The sequence below is a fragment of the Ursus maritimus genome, assembly GCF_017311325.1.
Source record: "Ursus maritimus isolate PB19 chromosome X unlocalized genomic scaffold, ASM1731132v1 scaffold_X1, whole genome shotgun sequence".
NCBI lineage: Eukaryota > Metazoa > Chordata > Mammalia > Carnivora > Ursidae > Ursus > Ursus maritimus.
The window spans coordinates 98,051,953-98,071,449 of NW_024423319.1; the positions used below are offsets into that span (position 1 = coordinate 98,051,953).

The 19,497-nt window shown below is 39.1% G+C and overlaps 1 protein-coding gene across 1 annotated transcript in view; it reads left to right on the forward strand.

The window, feature by feature from the left end:
* The window catches only part of DMD (dystrophin), a 1,667,815-nt gene that overhangs the window by 1,149,304 nt on the left and 499,014 nt on the right, over positions 1-19,497 (forward strand). Inside the window, exon 52 of the mRNA XM_040633145.1 lies at positions 8,233-8,387. Coding sequence (XP_040489079.1) covers positions 8,233-8,387 — 155 coding nt within the window. The remainder of the gene's footprint in view (positions 1-8,232; positions 8,388-19,497) is intronic.

A 19,497-nucleotide genomic window follows, 5' to 3' on the forward strand; every position in this document is an offset into this window, starting at 1 on the left:
GCCCCTTCCCCTCACCCTAAAATAATAAATCTTTTAAAAAATTAGATTGTGCTGATGGCTTCTCAACTCTGCGTGTACTAAAAACCACTAAATTATACACTTAAAATGGATAGATCTTATGCCCTGTGAATTATATCTCAAAGTTGCTTTCAGAAGGCATGTATCTACATGTCATTAAGACTACAGATCTTTTCTTGTTTCTTCAAGTTTATAAACTGCTTTAGAAATGTAGTTTCTCAACATGTATTAGCAACAGAACCTACTCTGTATGAGTCATTATGCTAGCTTATTCTATCCCTGGCCCTGGCCCTGGCCCCGGCCGCAGACTATTTGGAGATGATAGGATTGAAGTTCTGGAGATAGGGTCGTACCTGACTAGCTATATCTGTCAGGATAGTCTAAGTTATACCACAGTAACAACCTTCAAATCTAGAGGCTTAACACAAAGTTTATATTTTACTCATGTTACGTGTCCATTGTAGATTCACAAGAGGGTTCTATTCAAGTAGCTTAGTCACTCAGGCTGATAACAGCTGAGTCTTGATATATACTTCCATGATTAAAGAGGTAAGGGACATGAATAATGCCATCAGTTCATAAACCTTCTGCCTGTAAATGACAAGTAGGCCTAATAAGTTACATAGCCATCCCTGATTCAATGGGGGTGCAGATGGCATGAAAAAGCACTGAATGTGGACAATAATGTATTCTACCACAGTAGGCCCATGGGGTTTGAAAAATAGCCAAGAAAAAAATGCAACTTTCTGGAGATCTATCCTCTGGCATTCTCTCTGGAGTCATTTCCACCCAACCATTTCCATACCCTCTCAACCAGACTTCTCTTAGACGCCTGGGGTAGCTGGGTGATTTCTTAATTACAACACTACTTAAGCCTTTTAATAAAGTCAGCAAATTAAAGAGAAAGCCCAGATAAAGAGAATGCTTTCTAAAATGTCATAATGAAATTAAGGTAATGAAGTACTTGGAGGGCTCTCCTCCCTTCTTTTTGTATAAAACTTATTCCAGAGAAGCTGGAAGAGAAATGGGGCCTGAAAGTAAAGAGGGAGGAAAATAAATTGTATGCCATTAGTTTAATTATGAAAATTCATTACATGAAGCCATGTAAGACAGAAAATAATGGAACTCTAATGGGTTGGCCGATAACACATTTACTAGCCTGCTCTCAGCTTGTAGTCGTTGAAAGGACAAAAAAGTAACAACTTTGGTATGTAGTCCTCAAAGCTATTGAAAAGATTAATCATTTCCAGTAAGCTGGAAAATGAGGGCCATTTTCTTAAATAGTATCCCCTGTATAGAGTTTTACCTTCTGAAACAGAGATGTTTGGTAATGTCAGAGGTTTAATAGATGAATCTTGAAGTTAATGGTGAGAGGCTTTACTTTTGAAATAGCTTCCTTACAGATATTTTAACATTTCTATTATAAATCCATAAAGAGGTTTTATAGGTCATTTTAATTCACACAAGCAAGAAAGAGTGTTTCTTTTTCCCAATAGAGATTTATAGAACATTAATTCATACTTAGGACTAAATTGTTTAGTGATTTTTTTTAATAAACCAAATCTGTATTTTTTCTGCTGTCTTTGTTTGGCAATGTCTTACTTTATTATACACAATAATTTTCCAATCATGCTATAATCATCAAGGAGACTATTTTATATTCTTTGGCGTTCAATTATAAAAAGCCCAATCATTTGCATTAAATTCCTTTATATGGAAGTGTATCTTCTTTAACTAGATTGAACCCTGAATATTGGAGTCAAGAAACTTGCATTTTTGTGATGCCTCTTTCACCGATTAGCTTTGTCACTTTCAACAAGTCACTTAAACTTTCAGAGGTTTTTGTATTATCGGATGGGAATTATGGGATTGGGTCAGAGGAAAGGAAAAGGAAAGGGGATAACAAAAGATGAAAGGGGATGAGTAGGCGGGGGTCCTATATTGGGGAGCCTCATAATCTAAGGAGAGAGGTTTGGATTTTGTCTTATAGGTAAAAGGGAGTCATTGAAAGTTTTTACAGAGGAGTGATATGGTTCTATTTACATTTCAAAAATATCGCTTGAGCAGCTGTTTGAAGATGGAAGGGCTGGTTTGAGATGGAGGAAAGGAGCCAATGAAAAGGTTGTTGGAGTATCCAAGCAAGAAATAACGAGAGCCTAAATTAAGGGAGCGACAGTGGAGGTAGATGACTTGGCTAAGGGAAAGCTGTGATACAGCCTGTCTTTGGGTGTGCTCCCTGCCTCCTCTTCCAGTTAAGGGTTAGTTACACTACAGATGGGGAAGATTGGGCTAAGGATAGAACCTTGGAGAACATCAACATTTAAGAGAAAGACAGAAAAAGAACAACTGAAATCATAAGAGATTATAAAGAAGACCCAAAGAGAGAGAGGGCTAAGAAAGAATGGAACTTCAAGAAGGGACTAACCAGTAGCACTAGTTGCTACAAATAAATTAAATGAGAACCTCAGGCTTTGCCCAGACATTGGCCACTGGTGACTGTGTCAGTTAACTATTTTTGCAAACATTCTGCATACCAGAACACTTTAGAATGTCAGTGGCACACAACAGTAAGCAAGTACTTTTTTCACAAGTTGACAGCTTGGCTGGGGTGTCATTGCTTCATGCTACAGGTTGGTTGGGGTGGCTCCCCTCCACTTGTCACTCATCCTTCTCCAGAGATGAGCAGGCTAGCCCAGCGCATGTTTATTTCTTGGTGGTGGCTGAAACACATTAAGGGCTAGCCCCGCTGCAGGAGCATATTTCCAGCCTCCTCTTGTATCCGTTCTATAAGCACTCCATTAGGATTAGGCAAAACAAGTCATAAGGCCAAGGTCACTGACAAAGGCTGGGAATTCAACTCTGCCATCGGTAGCAGGAAATTAAAAGTTAAATAGCAAAGGGCATAGGTACAGGGTGGGGTAAAGAATTGGGACCACTAATCCAATTTACAGCAGTGACATGTCAGAATAGTTTTAGTGGTGTGGTGTTGGCAAAAGCCTGATTTTGATGAGTTGTAGAGGGGCAAGAATGTAATCAGGTTGAGGCAACAAGCGAACATTTTGCCTTCTAAGGAGCTTAATTGTGAAGGGAAAGACAATGAGGACAGGTTTTGTTGTTGTTGTTTGGAGATGAGGGGGTGGGGGTGGACTCAGGTTTGAAGGCAGTGGAGAAAGACCCTGCAAAGAGACAAGAGACTGAAAAGACACAAAGATCCCAGAATAGATGAGTGTCTAGACGGAGGGATCAGCTTCCCATAGCACAAGAGTCACTTGTTCCTCTGAGACCAAAGAGAAGGATGCAGGATGTCGTCTCTGTTTAATGAAATGTATGCTTGTTATGTTAAACTGTGTCATTGTAGGCAGGGCCATTTGCTGTGAGATTTCTTCCAGTTCAGATCATCAGGGTTGAGTCTGGAAACCACCCTAGATATTTCAGAGGAAACTTAATACCAGTGACTGCTTCCATGGCTAATGAAAGAGCTGAGAAACCCAGTAGGAGACGGTAGGACAGCCTGGAGGTTGGCAATATCAGGAAGCTGTTGGCCACTTCAAGGGCAGGAGGGCCAACCAGTGTTACCGAAGTCCAGAAACCAGAACCATCTGGTGCTGACTCAGCCCCTGTGGGGGCTTCACAGTGGGTCCTGACACTACAGAGTTAAGAACTGTCCCTCAGGAAATGGAGACACGAAGAAGACTCTGCCCAAATAGAAAGAAGGAGAAAATATACTTGAGTTTCCCCCTTCTTCCTGCTCTTCCATGTCCTACCAAGACCTCTCTGGCCTAACCCATCTAGAAGCCAACTAACAAGAAATCCTAGGAAATTCTGACCCCCCGAGGGGGTTAGTTCACCTGCAATATTGAGGAGAGTAGGAGATTGCCAGAGAACAGATCTAAAAGCTAAGTTCTTCCACTGTTAGCTCACAGAACTAGACTTTTTTTTAAATGAATTTCTTAGTTCATGTATGCCAACACGGTATCCTAGGCAAAACAGAGAAACCCGGTATGTAGAACTTTTTGTTCGTAAATATGTTAGGATCCTATTTTATAATTTTCCGAGCAGTTTTATTTTGAGTTTGCCCTCGTGACAAACCTGAGGCATAGGCAAAATAAGTCACTCCATCCTATTTTACACACAACAGAACTGGGACTCAGAAGGTTAATGACTTTCTTAAGATCAAACAGCAAAACAATGGCCAAACAAGACTTCCTGGGAAGATGCCTTTTCATTACTCTGCCTTGCCTTGCCTTTGAGTCACAGTCATTAAAAATGTTAAACTCTAGTTCATCTGGAACAAATGGTAATTTCATTTGTAGGTGACCATCCCAAAACACATTTTATAAGAAAACTTCAACAACACTCAACCTGAAATTTTTAATTGTAAGTCTCCGGACTCACATTTATCTCCTGAAATAAAGGGAGCCTTGTAGATAAGCTGCAGCATTATAGACAGTGTCTATAAAACAGTGAGTCCCTTGCCTTGTGTTCAGTAGATGCTTATGCCATGGTGACTATAGTGTGGCTCATTCAAAATAGTAGTAGTAGTAGTAGTAGTAGTAGTAGTAGTAGCAGCAGCAGCAGCAGCAGCAGCAGCAGCAGTAGTAGTAGTAGTAGTAGTAGTAGAAGAAAGGGTAGTAATAGTCACTAATAATAGCTAATATTTATTGAATGTTTTGAACACGGCAGTCACCATTCTAAATGTATTCCCTGGATTTTCTAAATTAACCCTCATGGTAATCTTTCGAGGTAGATGTTGTTACTATACCCATCGGACAAAAAAGGAAACCGAAACACAAAGAGGGCAATTAACTTCCCCATTTGTCACACAACTGGGAAATGAACAAGCTAGGATTCAAACACAGCAGGCCCAAACTTCTAACTACTCTCTCTCTTCCTCCCTTGTTTTCTCCCACGCAGGGTCAGTATCCCTAAAAAAAATTCTTACAAATAAAAAATAAGGAAAGACAAACACAAAAATGAAAAAATTTTAATACTCAAAGTTCTTGAAATTAATTCAGGTTGTCCCGTAGCTGACAGTCATTTTTCTGCCTAAATTGCTGTGTATAAAATACCAAGCAAGTATTAACAGCATCACTATATTAGGTTTGAAAATAAAATATTTCTTTCCTGGTTGGGGACACAATCTTTTGGGGATTTAGCATTTTATATTCTTCATGGAAAACACCCACATATATATGCACCCACAAAAAGCATCTTTTTTTATAGGCTTGTATTCACAGTATTTCAAATTTCTTCACACACTGTGATCACCATACAAACAATTCCCTGTAGTGTATACGATTGTAAATGGAATTCGGAAATAAAAAGGAGTGTGTGTGAATTCTATTGTATTTTTGAATTTACACTCCTTCTGTGGCTTGGAGTTATCCCAGTAGTAAATTTCACAGTAGTAGGCAAAACTGGTCAAGGTCATTGTTTGTAGTCTGAAAGACACTTGGTTAAAATCCAGGTTGGTCAACATATTATCTTAGAAGGAAGAGAAACCGTCTGTTCAGGTGAATGTCTTTGAGAAGGGAGACAAGAACCTTAGAGTTGAGGTAAGGGCCTTTGCCCTGTCAGTGCTGCTCAAGGTCAGTGGGATTTCTTCTTTTTATTCCTATGACCTCGTAAAATCTGGGCAGCATGCAGTGAGGGTTAGGGCTCAGTGAAAATTTCTGTAGATACAAAAATCTTAATTTCAGTGTGAATACAGATTGGAAGAAAAATATATGGCTTGTGTTGGTTTTGGGTTTTTGTGTTTTTTTTTTGTCTTTCAAGAATTAGAGTTTATCAAAAAGCTCTGGTTTGAAATCAAGCCTTACTCTTTTACCTGTTTATTATGAAGCCTGTAACTTTAGCTTGGTATTTCCTTCCAGATTTTGGAAAATTCAAGCATAGTTTCCAACTTAAACTTCTGGGTATTTTTTTATGATCTGTAGATTAGAACCAAAGAGTGTATCCTTTTTCCTCTAGACTTTTCGAATAGCAACCCATGAGTGAGGGGTGACTTCCAAGATTATTTATCTTTCTTAGGTAAAATAAGTGATGTGTGCTCTAATGTTGCTTTATCATATTTCTTTAATAGAAAAAGGTATCCCTAAAAAGGAATTAACTTGGAAAAAGGTTACCAAGTCATAGGTCTCAGTCTTGTGCATTCTTATGCTACCAATTAGAGATTGAATCGATGATGGATAATATAAACTCTAAAAATGCAAACACCATCTTATGGCTAAAAAGGCCCAATTACAGTACAGAGTACTTTAGCACTGTAAGTTTGGCTTAAGTAAGGAGGGGAAGGGATGGAAAGTTCATTTTGTACCTTAGGATATTTCTAGAAAAGGGAAAGCCTTCAGGGGGTATGTTTCACCTCAGAAAGGCTTTTGAATAGTGTGAGGATCCAAAAAGTAGAAAATAGGAGCCACAGGGCTTGATAAAATGAGTCCATAAGGAAAAGCAGACATTCCAGAAGGATACATTTTAATGGCTTTGTGGTGCAGCAAGTATTCTCTGTACCTTTAAAAACTCCCTTTTTCCTTTCATAGCGAAAGTTAGTGATATTGGCTTTAGATGCTTGGTACTAATTTGGTTGTTTGGCTCTATTTGTTATATGCAATAAATGCAATTATTTCTTTTTATTCAAGAATAGGGTGTTCTAGTTAACTGAGAAATGCCAGATTGTATATACATTATTCATTTTCAAGGACTAGGAATCCACCCAAACATACTGGAACTGTGCTAAAATTACTCTTGTTTGATTTTTATTATATACACAGCATACCAACATGAAAGAACAAATATTAAAACAAAAGTTACTACTCTTCAGAAACATCAGTTCATTTCAGTTTCCTGTGTTTCCCTTCTAGTTCATGACTTACAGATTTAAGAGATACAGTATGGATACAAATTGTGTTTTGTTTATTACATATGACTTTGGTGCACATTTACTGCATGTTAGACCATTGTGTTGATGTATTGTGTTAGTTTAATGTCCTCTCATTAAACATTGAAATTTTCTCATTTTTGGTACTATATTAGTTAGTGAAGCTCTTTATTCCTATAATGTATTTCTCTTCTTTTAAATATTTTATTAGGAGAGCATACCAAAAGTACAGTTACTAGGTCAGTGGAAGTAAGCATTTGTATGTCACTTGATACCTATTGCCAGATTGTCCTGCTAGATAATACTGTTCCCAGTGGCAGTACGTGGATATGTTAGTTTTACCACAGCCCTTCCAGCTTTGGGTTTTATTTTTTATTAATTTAATTGGTGTCAAATCGTACCGTCTTGATTTAATACTCTGGGTTTTTTTTTAATTTTTTAATTTAATTTTTAAAATGGAAATCTTTTATTTTGTCTCTTGTTTGAATTGCCTATTCCTATTCCTCTGTCCCTTTCTCAGTGGCTTAACCCACTCTGTTGGATTTGATATAACCATCTTAGCAATTTAATATCATCTTAATGCTTAGAAGCCTCCTCCATGCACTTATAGCAGTGGTTAATTATGTTTTCAGATAAACCTATGATTGGTTTATTTATTTTATATGTAGTATATCAAGTGATGAAAGGAAGAGCTTGGTAATACCCAATCATCAAAGACAAACAAGAAAACTTAGGTCATTTGGTTTAGCAAGATTCTTACATTTGAAATTTTATTCTAATTTTAAAGGAGAATATTTATTAAAGTATTATGAATAAACTGGTCTTTCAAAAACGTTCATAACTAGAATAACAGTACTGTTCTTTTGATGTGTGATATTTTCTATATGCAGCGGTAGTTGAATGCCAGTAGATGGCACTAATTACATAAACAATTCAACAAGTTAATGAACACGGAAAGAAATACATAAGATTTGCTTTTCTGTTCAAATTCTGGTATGTGTCCCATACTCAACAATTATATGGGAGCTTATTTTTATAGTTTGTTCTCTCCCATGAGAAAAATAATTAACCCCAGTTGATTTCCAATTAATTGCCACTAAATTGAAATACCCGATACTGAGTATTGCTTAAGATGCGGCATTGGAAAAGTTTTGTCATGAAAAGTGGGTTGGTTTATACAGTCATGATTGACTAAATCACGTGGTAGGTTAAAAGTAATCATGTAGACATGTTCTGACCTGGGGATTCAAAAGCTATTTATGAAAAGTTTTAAGAAACTATAACTCAAGATTTCAGAGAAAACTGACTTTCATTTTCTTTCCCATATGCATCCACAGCAGTTGGCCAAAGACCTCCGCCAGTGGCAGATAAATGTAGATGTTGCAAATGACTTGGCACTGAAACTTCTCCGGGATTATTCTGCAGATGATACCAGAAAAGTCCACATGATAACAGAGAACATCAATGCCTCTTGGGCAAGCATTCATAAAAGGTATGAATGGCGTTATTTCTGAAACTAGTGTTGGCTGTCATGATGAATGGGTGGTGACACTGGGTGGATCACACAGATTTGTTTTCCTAATCCTGCTAAACTGGGGTTTCAGAGGATCCAAGGTGACAAATGCCAACCAAATTCTCAGGCTCGCCTAAATCCTCTAGAATTTTAAAGACAAGGGACCTGAACACTGGTGAAATTAAGTGATTTGCCCACAGTTGCTAACTAAGAGTTTAGACAAACACAAAATACTGATTTATAGCCAGAAGAGCCATCTATCAATATGGTTTGAGAACTCTATCCAAAGAAATACCTCGAAAGTTCTTCCCCGTGCCTTTCTCGCATGCAGTCTGTGAAAACGCATCCGCTTGTGTCGTTTCAGTCCACTGATGACTATCCATTTATGTTGTTTTCCGCCAACAATTATCTTGTGACTTTCAGGCCTGCGTATCCTACTGACTTATTTCCATTTGAACATCCCTCTGGAATCTCAAACTGAATGGGCCAAGGCTGAACTCATCTTTGCCCTCTTCCAGCCTTTTTCTCCAGATGCAGCCTACTTCTCTTCCCAAGATGCCCCTCCAGTGAATGTTACCACAACCCAGTTCATTGCCAAATTGAAACTCATGCTTGACTTTTCCTTTTACAACCCCAGTAGCTAAGCTGTCGCAGAGCTATTTACTGCTGAGATAGCTTTCAAATCCAGCCACTTCTCTTTATCCCTCCTCCTCAACTGTCAGGTTTTGCCTGAGTGACTACATCATTCACCTAACTGGTGTCCCTCCTTCTAGTCTTCCCACTTCCTATCCATTCTCTACATAAAATGCAGGCTGATCTTTCTAAATACGGTATTATTTATGTAGCTCACCCTCCTCTGACTTTTAAAGCCTTTAGTGGATTATCCATTATTTTCTGAAGACAGTCTGTACTTCTTTAAATGATTTCGAGGTCTTGCATGATTTAGCCATCCGTTAAAACTACAGCCTCATTTTCTGCCTTTCCTCCCCTCTCAGGTCCCCCACACATAATTAAGTAACATTGAGCTATTTTCATTTCCTCATAGCTATGCTCTGTCTTCTCTTCTATCTCCTGACCTGATATATGTGCATTATTCCTTCCTCTCTGCCTGGTTAAGTTCTATTCATTATCTAGGTCTCTATGTAAATGGCAATTCCTTTGGGAAGCCTTTTCTGACTATCAGTCCCCAAGCACACACTCTCTGGGCCCCCTCTATTATAGAGCTTACCTCACTACTTAAGTGTTTCCTTTTTTTTTTTTTAAGATTTTATTTATTTATTCAACAGAGATAGAGACAGCCAGCGAGAGAGGGAACACAAGCAGGGGGAGTGGGAGAGGAAGAAGCAGGCTCATAGCGGAGGAGCCTGATGTGGGTCTTGATCCCATAACGCCAGGATCACGCCCTGAGCTGAAGGCAGACGCTTAACCGCTGTGCCACCCAGGCGCCCCTACTTAAGTGTTTCCTGATCTTTGTCTCTTACAAGAATGTTGGCACTGTGAGGCTATTCCCATGGGCTGCTTGTCCACCCTATTACCTTGCATTTAGCTTTGCATATGGTAACTATGCCCAACACATCTTTTATTAAATAGGTAAATGAACAAATGAAAAATAATTAACTACAAGTGTTCTGGTGTGCCAATAACTCAACACAGAAAAAAACTGTATCCATTAGGATTGCTTTCCATTTCAAATAACAGAAAACCCAAGCTCAGTAGCCTACCTAATGGACGTTTGTTTGTCTCATTTAATGAATGGTTCAGAGGTAGACAGATGGCTGACGTTGGCTCAATGGCTCATCATCGTCAGCCCTGAAGTCTCCATGTTCTTCTTGGCGTCTCCCTCAGAACATGTGCATTCCAGCAGGAAGAAGAAGAAGGGGTGGTGTCTGAATCAGGAAAGCAGTGGGTTTCCCAGGAAATTGAGGGCCAGAACTGTGCCACAAAACCACCTCTAGTGGCTAATAATTGGGGTTGAGTCAGGCAGTAGAGAATGTCTGCCTCAAAGAGGTTGGAGAGAATAAACTGGGAAACTGGCATGCTGTAGCTGGACAGCATTAAGTTCTCTGGAAGGATAATCAGTCAGCTCTTCGAGTAAACAGAGTATATTCATGTAGCTCATATGTTCACTTGTGTTGTATTTACATAGTATATTTACAGAGGATCATAAAACAGTGGCCATTTGGGCTTGATGGATGTTTTGGTCAGTGTGAAAGGTCTTGAGGAGAGCTAGATTCTCTGCTGGCTAATGATACCTTTGTACTCAAAGTTCACATTCTGTGTATGCTATGTGTGTCAACTACACAGGTGAAGCCATATTCTATTTGACCACAGCTTCTCAGCTTTTCTCATTTTACGTTCCTATAGATCTTGTGCTAGGTAGATAAAGAACAAGAAAACTCTTTATATGATCTTTTGTCTTTTGACCTTTTTATCCAGTGTCTTGCCCAGGTAAACCTAGGAGGCAAGTAATTTCATCATCTTCCTCTAGATTCATGCTGTCCAATAGGGGTAGCCAGTAGCCATGGGTGGCAATTTAAATGTTAATTAAAATTAAGTAAAATTTAAAATTCATTTTCTCCATTTCATCAGCCACCCTTTAAGTGCTCAAGAGCCACAGGTAACTTGTGACTTCCCTACTGGACAGTGCAAAAGAGAGCATTTCCATCGTCACAAAAAATTTGATTGGCTTTCCTGCTCCAGATCATCTTTTATAACAATTGCTTATAAATAAAAAGGTGTTTCCTTTGCAACATGGTTCACATAATTTTATTTCCTTGTTTCTACTCTATATCTTCTATTTATCCACTTTGTACAATTGGTATTTAAAGTCTCGAAAACTACAGCTATCACAAGATAGAAACACTTTCACTCTTGTTAATCTTATAAACATAATTTTAGAAGGAGACATTATTGATATTGTTATGGAGAAAAAGTATCTCATACCTTTGAAAAGTTCCTATAAATAAGACTTTTTAGGTAGAAGGGACTCTGCCAAAAGCACTCTGGTTACATTGTTTCTCACAGTTCAGGCTTTACTGCAGAGCACTAATGTACTGCCTGCCCTGAAACTTCCAGGCATATAGAGAAATACATGCAAAAAATCTGTACGTTTGGAAGCCTATTTAAAGCAATAAAATCTTCAATGCAGTTTCCAATTGTTGAATAACATGTAAAAACTGTAACCCGAAAGAACTTTACTTTGACATTATATACTGACAGGCTGTAGTTTTGAGACATAATCAAAAACAAAAGTGAACTGGGGCACCTGGGTGGCTCAGTCAGTTAAGCCTCTGACTCTTGGTTTCAGCTCAGGTCATGATCTCAAGGTCGTGGGATTGAGCCCTGAGTCAAGCTCCATGTTCCACATGGAGTCTACTTGAGATCTTTCCCCTGCCTTTTCCCTCCCCCTCTGCTCCTCCCCCTGCTTGCATGGACCCTAACACTCTCTCTTTCTCTCAGATAAATAAATGAAATCCTTTAAAAAAGTGAACTTTGTTTTATATTTTAGTGTTCAGCTTAAGTTTATTAATAGGTCATAAGAACCTTCGAATTCTACCCTGGCTTTGATAGGAACTTTACCATTTCATATAGAGAAATACAAATAGCCATGTGTGCCTAAAAGGAAGTGATCTACCACGCATGATTAAAAGAAAAGGTTGCTACTCAAATAAATTCTGTAGTTTAACAATTCAGATCAGAACATAGATCATCGCTGTGACCTACATAGGAAAATATTTTGTTTTCCTGATCAGATTCCTGATAGAGTCCATGTTAACGTAGCCAGAAACAAGGGCCTCTCCAAGTTCATTTCTTTGTTTTCAACCTCTACGAATAGATATGAATTGGTGAATAAGATAATATTAGATATGATATTACAAATGATTGTGAGAAGCCTCTAAGGATTAGATTTCAAGGACTACCATCTGGCTGATGACTTTATGATGACACTGTCATGAGATTTCATTTCCTTCTTTCTATTCCAAGATCACTCTTTAAACAAGAAATGAGCATTAACTCTGAATTGTCTGTCTGTAGCTATATGAGGGCTTCGACATTTACTTACCAGCCAGGAGTGAACTCATCAAGTAGAGGGCCTGGTCCTAGTGTCAGAGGGTTCAGCATGGCTGGAACTTCCTCGCAAAAGCCCCCAGATACCTGAAAAATCTCTCTAGGTTCTAAGAAAGATTGTGTGTGTGTGTGTGTGTGTGTGTGTGTGTGTGTGTGTGTGTTTATATATACATATAAATATATACATATATATACGTACATATGTATATATATGTGCACGTGTGTGTATATGCATGTATATACATGCAAATATGCTCTTCCTCAAAATAACACCTCAGTATTCTCCTGTTCTCCCTAATAATACATTTCACATTTTAATAATCACAATTAATAGTTGATACACTGAAAAATTGTCACTAGTATTCACCATCTTTGGCAACCATGAAGCGTGCGTAAATTACTCCTTGCTTCTCTTTTCCTAGGTCCTTTCTCTTTTCCACTTTAAAGAAACAAGGAAAGGGAAAAAATATTGAGCCCTATTATGGGTGTTGCAAAGAGCTATTCTAGCTGAACACTGTATCTCTCTCAGATTCTCCAGCATATTTTTTGATAATTGTTCTTTTTTCCCCTGGGATCATCAATTTCTTTTTTTTTCCTTGCTCCTCCCCTCCAGCCAACTATCATGTTGAAGTCTCCCTCATTCTACTAGAACTTTCTTAGGATAGTGTCTTTTCTATACAGCTGTGCTTGTTTCCCCTTACCATCGATTTTTTTTTTTTTTTTGTCAGCTTGAAACCATCAGAAGTTTTGAAGCAGTAACTGGGATTACTGTTCCCTATTTTTCAGCTCCTGGTTATGCTTTCACCCGGTCCAGTCTGGCTTCTCAGGCACCACCCCCTTGTTTTACTGAAAATGAGGGCTCACTGAGATCGTCAATGACTTCTACAATCACTAACTGCACTATTTTTATTTATCCATCTACTTGACTTCATTTTAACATTGGTCCTGTCGATCAACTCGACTGGTCAAAACTTCCCCTTCCTTGGTTTCCAGAATGATATTGTCTTGCAATTCTCCACTTTCTCTAGTCATATGGTAAGAGTGAGGTCCTTGGCACAATGTCTGGTATGTAGTAAGAGCTCAGTAAATGTCATCTGTCATAAATATCATAAGAGTTCATTCACTCATTCAATGAATATTTTGGTGCTAGGCAGGCTCAGTTCTTGGTTATCAGTGTATGGCAGTGAAAATCCCTACCCTCATGAAACTTTTATTTTGGGAAGGAGAAGGTGTAAAACAGACATTAACAAATAAGAACGTTAAATATATGGGATTTAAAATTGTGATAGTGGGGCGCCTGGGTAGCGCAGTCGTTAAAGCGTCTGCCTTCCGCTCAGGGCGTGATCCTGGCGTTTCGGGATCAAGTCCCACATCAGGCTCCTCCGCTATGAGCTGCTTCTTCCTCTCCCACTCCCCCTGCTGTGTTCCCTCTCTCGCTGGCTGTCTCTCTGTCACATAAATAAATAAAATCTTTAAAAAATAAATAAATAAATAAATAAATAAACAAACAAACAAACAAATAAATAAATAAATAAATTTGTGATAGTGCAATGTGGAAAGAAAGAAGGAAAAGAGCTGAGAATAGGTGTGTGTGATGGAAGTAAAGTGTGGTTATTTAAATACGGTGGTTAAGGAAATTCTCCTGGAAAGGGTGATGTTTAAACAAAATGCGAAGGACAAGCCATGTGGATAATTGGAAGAAAAACATTTCAGGAGGTTCTAGTGTCAATGCCGTGAGGCAGGAGTCTTCTTGGCCTTTTGGATGAACCCTTGAGAGACCAGTGTAACAGGAAAGGGTCATGCAAGCAGAAGTGTAGCAGACAAGAAGTTCAGAGAGATAAGTGGAATCTGGTTACATCAGGCCTTCTAGGTCCCTCAGAGGACTTTCGCTTTCACATCAAATGAGATGGGACTCCTTGGAGGGTTTTGAGCAATGGAATGGCATATTTTTACTCACCTGGCCCCTCCATTTACTATAATATACTGAAGGGAAGTAGTGAAATCTTTAGGAGACTATTGTCATAATTCCCTCAAGAGATGACTGTGGTCTGGGCCAGAATAAGAGAAGTGAATGTAGTACGACGTGGTTGGATTCCACTCTATCTTGAGGACAGAGCCCAAAACGTTTTCTAATGGATTAGATTTAGCTGTAAAAGAAACAGAGGAATTGAAGAAGACTGCAGAGTTTTTACCTGAACAACTGGAAGATGGGGCACTCATTTTACTAAGACGGACATCAAAAGCAACATATCCGGGCACCTGGGTGGCTCAGTCAGTTAAGTGTCCAACTCGATTTTGGCTCAGGTCATGATCTCAGGGTCATGAGATCCAGCCCCATGCCAGGCTCCATGCTCTGCAGGGAGTCTGTTTCAGATTCTCTCTCTCCCCCTGCCCCTCCCCTGCCTGTTCTCTCTCAAGTAATCAATCTTTAGAAAAAAAGCCACACATCCTAAGAAGAAGATGGGGACGTGTTACTTTTGATGTATCTGTTATGCATCCAGGTGGAGATGTGGAGTCGTTAGCTGGACATAAAATCTTGAATTCTAAGGAATGGTCGTGACACGAGATACAAATTTGGGAGTTGTAACATTAATCTATATAGGCTATCTTTGCTCTGTATATCCCTTAAATGTTGGTGTTCCATTGTTAATTCTTTCTTTTCCCTGTACACATTTCAAGTACCCTCATCTGTTGGTTTCAACTTCTTTCTCCCAAACTCTAGAACTGTACTTACAGCCATCTACTGTGTGTTTCCATCTGCCCATCCTACAGGTTCCAAAATATCTAAAGGAGAAGGCATTATCTGCCCCTAAAACAATGCTAGGTTTTCTGTATTTTTACTGTAGCTTAATTATTTAATCATCTCTAAAACTGGAAACCTAAGAATTCCTTCTACCTTTCCCTCCCCCTCTCTTCCCTACTTTATTGACACATTTATTAAATTGGCTTCTTTTTTTAATAATAATTTTTTATTATGTTATATTAGTCACCATACAGTACATCCCCAGTTTTTGATGCAGTGTTCCATGATTCATTGTTTGCGTATAACACCCAGTGCTCCATGCAATACGTGCCCTCCTTACTACCCATCACCAGCCTATCCCATTCCCCCACCCCCCTCCCCTCTGAAGCAATTGGCTTCTAAGCTATGTGAAATCTACTTCAAAAATTGCTCTAGAAACTACTCCCTTTTCTTCATTCCTATTGCCAACTCATCCTAGAGCCTGTCCATATTCTGCCTCAAAGACTGTGGCCGTCTTTGCTCTGTGCTCCCAGCCGTTGGGTCTCTACATTCATTTGGCCTTCACACTGGCCTCAGAGTGATTGTCCTTAAATTTAACCTTCTGGTTTCCCTTGGCTCCCAGTGCTCTTTTTCCTCCTGAGACCTGATGGATGATATTTACATATGGGATATGCTCCCAAGAGCATACCGAAATTTTTCTGAAAATAAAAACAAAGAAGTCAGTAAATAAACTTGATGTTTTTTTAGGGAAGAAAAGCAAATAGTATCACAAATTTTTGCTTGTTTGGCAGTTTGTTTATTTAGCAGAGGGACAGGCATGTGAACTTCATAAAAGAGTCTTACGTTCTCTCCACAAATGCTGGCCCTTATAAAAACAATTTCAGAAATCTGTTTCTGGAACTACTGGCAGACTATTTTATGAGCGTCAGAAGATCGTTGTATTATCGTATAGCCACACCTTGTGTTTGCTCAATAATTGTACTCAGTAATCGTGAATTGAATGAAATAATTAATCAGATGTTGGGCACTAGATGACTTTGGATTATTCCCCAAAATGTAGAGGATGAAGATTTGCTGCTGCCCTTGAAGCTATGTAAAGAATGTGCTATGACGGTAACAGGACGTTTGTTTAAAATACAACTTCTTATTGAGTCAGGGACTGCTTGTGATATATTTGTAGCATCGTCATAAATATTAAAGCAACAAATGACCCTAAGGACACTAGCTCAAACTTCTCAGTTTAGCGTCGCCTATTTTTAATCCCTCTCATGTGAAATATACTATCTAGTCCATCTTAAGGACTACAAGCATTTGGTGCGTTAAAATACCCAATCCCTTAGCTACTCCTTTAGGTATGGAGAGAGATGTGTGTATAGTTGTGAGGCTGTCCGCTTTTTATACTGCTCAGCCCCAATCTTTCCAACTGATTATGAAGTGCAAGAATTCTCGCCACGTTACGATGGGATAATATAATACCTGTACTGCAAAACCTTGGGGCGCTGGGCCAGGGAGTGTCGTGATCCATACGGATCTAAAATGTTCTTGGTCATAACTGCCTGCTTCATTTTATGTCATCTCCTTGAAAGTAATTAGAATGTTTTTAGCTTGCAGAGACTGCACACGAAGGGAGACATTTGGAACCATATCATTGATGATTTACTGGTGTGGAAAATTACCTGGTGACGTAGCCAAATAGCCATTTGCATTCTGTCCCAGTCCTGTAGCCCTAAACCAGGCCCCACCAACACACCAAAATACATGCTTGGAAATGCTCCTGTGTACAGTTTACCTGTGAAAGGGCTCCAAAACCAAAGATAACTTATAATTGTTTCCTAACGGAAAATTATAGGTCACAGATGGACCTTTCTTGTCTTCATTCATAAATTTAATATTTTGGTGTCTAAAATTAAAGCAAATGGGAGAAAGTTTCCCTTACTTGGTTTCACTGAACCATTAATGTTAGCATCCGTGTCCATGATATTACTTCTCAATACTATTCATATTCTGAATTGCCTTTGCATCGGTATCACTCTCAAAAAAACTTTGAAAAAATATTCAATAAAATGCATACATCAGCTAGAGTTTATTTTTATTAAGTTATTTTAATAAATGGATATAATCATCATTTGACTTGTAATTTTATCTCATTCTGACGTATAGTTTAGGGATCTTTTGGCTTTATTCCATTTAAAATAGGAATTTATTTTTTTTTATAAACTATGAATTTAAATGCATTCCTTATTTCTAAAAATTAAGCAAGACAAATAGATATTGGTGAGTTTTGTGAAATTTCATCTTTTCAGCTTTTCCCCTAAAAGGGGGTCATGTAAGCAGTTCTAGGTGCTGGTCAATAGCTGTGCTTTTGTACAGCCTCCTTTTACCAGTTGGGAAACTTGATACCATCCCTGGCATAGCGAAGCCAAGAGCCTGGCTCCAGTCCTTTATCTCGCACCGAACATTTTCAGATTCTTGAGCCGAGCAAAATCTGACCTGGCAGCCGCTACTCACTTCCCATCCCAGAGCCACACAGCCCCGCGCCTTCAGCCCTGCTTGCCGTTCTGTGTTTCTCTGCCATTTCTGATCCACGGGGTTCCTTATCTTGTTTCTGAGCTCAGATTGTGCCCGTTTGATGTTCCGTTTTGATATTTTATCTACCATTTTTTGTGTTTAAAGCTTCTTCTGTATTTTGAAATCATTTTCCCTAATATAAAGTGAAACGTATTTGTTGTAGGAAACATTTTGAATTGAGAGATAATGACCCTTAACATTGTTTAGCATTTCCTTTCATCCTATTTGTAAATATATTTTTGGCCTATCTTTGTCTTACTTCTTCCCAACTTACTAACAGTCGAAAGTACTTTCAGATAGTTTTTTTTTTCCCTTGAAAAATTCCCTGCTACATTTTTATTAGTAAGGTAATGTGCAGGTAACATCTTCTCAAGGAAAAATGGGGGGGACATACTTCCTTGAGGTATACGGGGACTCACTAAATAGCCAGGAGCAAAAGCAATACCCTCATGCCTCCAGCTAGCGCTCTGTGCTCTGGCCACGCTGCCCGGTGTCAGTATCCGGAAGACCGTTTACATTAGCCGGGAAATCACTTGCCCGTGCAGAGCTGCCGTTGTGTGTTCTAAGTATCCTCTAAGACTCAGCTTCGCAGTTAGCTTCAGCGAATCCCGAAATGACACTCATTACGTCTCTCTGTGTCCAGTCAGTGTGCTCCTGCGCAGAGCATGTAAAACAAGTCCGACCTCCCTACCCCACGCACCTGTGGCGATCATAAGCTACGTCGCCCAGACTGACCTAGGCGACGCACACAATTCCTGAGAGCCCTGTTTTTCTTCTGTATCGCCAGGAGTTTAGGCCTACCTTGTGAAACTGAGTTAGCAACTGAACATCCATTTTATCACAACCTCTTTTTAAAAATATTTAAGTGAGACAAACCCTCCCTCAAAATGCCCAAATACAACTTTCATCCTGAGGCAAATTAGATAAATAATAATCATGAATTTGTGATTATTTATGATTTTCATGGGGTTTTTGGTGGTGAGATGTGATTTATTAATATGTAATATGTAAGGAGTGCCTGAGTTGCCCATTAACATAGAAAAGCTAAAACGGTATTGTTCTTTTTCGCCATTGGTATAAGCTCCTGCCCTCTCCTTCGAGCTGGTGTTCCAAACCAAAATCTCTGACGCTGAGGCCTGGGCTCCCTTCATTGCTGTTTAATGGAAACATATCAGCTTGGAAGGAGGTTCTGGCAGCTTTTCACAGTAATCTAATCTCAGCTCTGTCCTCTTCAATATTTTCATCAGTGACTTGGATGAAGACATAGATAGCATTCTTATCAAATTTGCCAATGACACAAAGCAGGAGGAAGTAGCAAATACAGTAGACAAGAGTATCAGGAGCCAAAAAGATTTCAACACATTGGAAGGGTAGGCTGAATATTGAAAGATGAAATGGAAATATAAGGCACTACACTTGTTTTTAAGAGAAAAGTAAAATAAAAGTAAAATCCAACTGAATTAGACGGGGCTCCCTGGAAACAGGGAAGAAAACTCCCTAAGGTGGAGAGTTGTGTGCGGAAGGTTTGTTGAAGAGTGTTTCCCTGAGGTGCGTGTGGAAGGCTGTGACAGAGGCAGGGTTGGGCAGAGAGAAAAGCTAACCTGCAGTGAGTCTGAGGCCTCAACAGATTCACAGGGGAGCTCTGGAAATTGCAGGACCCTCTCAGAGACATCCTGAATTGCGGGAAGGAGGCTGGGCCTTTGTACTCTA